This window comes from Cynoglossus semilaevis, unplaced genomic scaffold (genome assembly GCF_000523025.1).
Source record: "Cynoglossus semilaevis isolate Cse_v1.0 unplaced genomic scaffold, Cse_v1.0 scaffold6431, whole genome shotgun sequence".
NCBI classification, from domain to species: domain Eukaryota; kingdom Metazoa; phylum Chordata; class Actinopteri; order Pleuronectiformes; family Cynoglossidae; genus Cynoglossus; species Cynoglossus semilaevis.
Window position 1 is genome coordinate 1 of NW_007585918.1, and position 1271 is coordinate 1271.

Consider the following 1271-nt stretch of genomic DNA (forward strand, 5'->3'; position numbering starts at 1 on the left):
TCAGAGCTACGCATCATACACAGGTGCACACAGGTGCACACAGAAATTCCAGCAAATGGCAGCTAGTCTGCAAGTTCAACAGCAGTTTTTTTTTCGTTCTAACAAAACACAGGAAAAAGCCACGACAGCAAGTTATGAAGTCGCTAAACTCATTGCCCAGCATGGCAAACCGTTCTCAGATGGTGATTTTATAAAACAGTGCCTTATTAAAGTGACAAAAGTAATGTGCCCAGAAAAAGTGCAGGATTTCAACAACGTCAGCTTATCCAGAAATACAGTGGTGCGGAGAATCGAGGACTTATCAGCTAACGTGAAACTTCAGCTTAGAGACAAAGCTTGCGCTTTTTACTCCATAGCGTGCGATGAGAGCACAGACGCCACAGACACTGCACAGCTGTTAATTTTTTTGCGCGGAGTCGATGACAATTTTTGCTGTACGGAGGAGCTGCTCGATATGATGAGCCTAAAAGGCACAACGACGGGTGGAAATCTTTTTGACGCTGTGTCAGAGGCAGTTGAAAAGATGGGGCTTAAATGGGACAAACTCTGTGGAGTGACAACGGATGGAGCTCCGGCCATGACGGGTGAGCGCAAAGGAATGGCATCCATGGTGTGCGCCAAGGTAAAAGAGAGCGGAGGTGAGGCTGTGAGGATGCACTGTATTATCCACCAAGAAGCACTGTGTGCCAAGACTGTCCAGCTGGGCGATGTGATGAACACTGTTGTGAAAACCGTCAACATAATTCGAGCTAGAGGACTGTACCACAGGGAATTTCAAGCTTTCTTGTCTGACGTGGATGCTGAATACGGGGATGTACTCTACCACTGTGATGTGCGCTGGCTCAGCCGCGGCTCTTTGCTGCAGCGGTATTATTCTGAGATCAGAAAATGGACAAGTTTTTGAGAGAGAAGGGCCGACCTCTTCATGAACTGAGTGACCCTCTGTGGCTGGCAGACTTGGCATTTTTAGTTGATCTCCCTCATCATCTAATAATAATAATAAACTTAACAAGAGCCTACAAGGCAAAGAACAGCTGGTGTCACATCTGTATGCGCACATGAAAGCCTTCTGTGTAAAGCTCCGCCTATTTGAGACACATCTACGAAGCTTTAATGCTGCACACTTCCCTGCGCTGGCTGAAATCAAGTCTGCTTTTCCAAAGGCAGACCTTTCTGCTAAAAAGGAGAAATATGTCTCTGTGATTACATCTCTCGTGACAGAATTCAACCAGCGTTTTCAAGATTTTTCTGTCATTGAAAAACAAATCAAG

The 1271-nt window shown here is 45.8% G+C and overlaps 1 protein-coding gene across 1 annotated transcript; it reads left to right on the top strand.

The window, feature by feature from the left end:
* Positions 1-126: 126 nt before the first annotated feature.
* LOC107988167 (general transcription factor II-I repeat domain-containing protein 2A-like) lies at positions 127-1259 on the top strand. The gene has a single exon (XM_017031029.2). It carries the CDS (start codon positions 224-226, stop codon positions 902-904), a length of 681 nt encoding a protein of 226 aa, XP_016886518.1. The 5' UTR covers positions 127-223; the 3' UTR covers positions 905-1259.
* The last annotated feature ends 12 nt before the right edge of the window (positions 1260-1271 follow it).

What these genes read in the sequence shown, in the direction of transcription:
- LOC107988167 (XM_017031029.2), top strand. Translation starts at nt 224, where the DNA reads ATGTGCCCAGAAAAAGTGCAGGATTTCAACAACGTCAGCTTATCCAGA.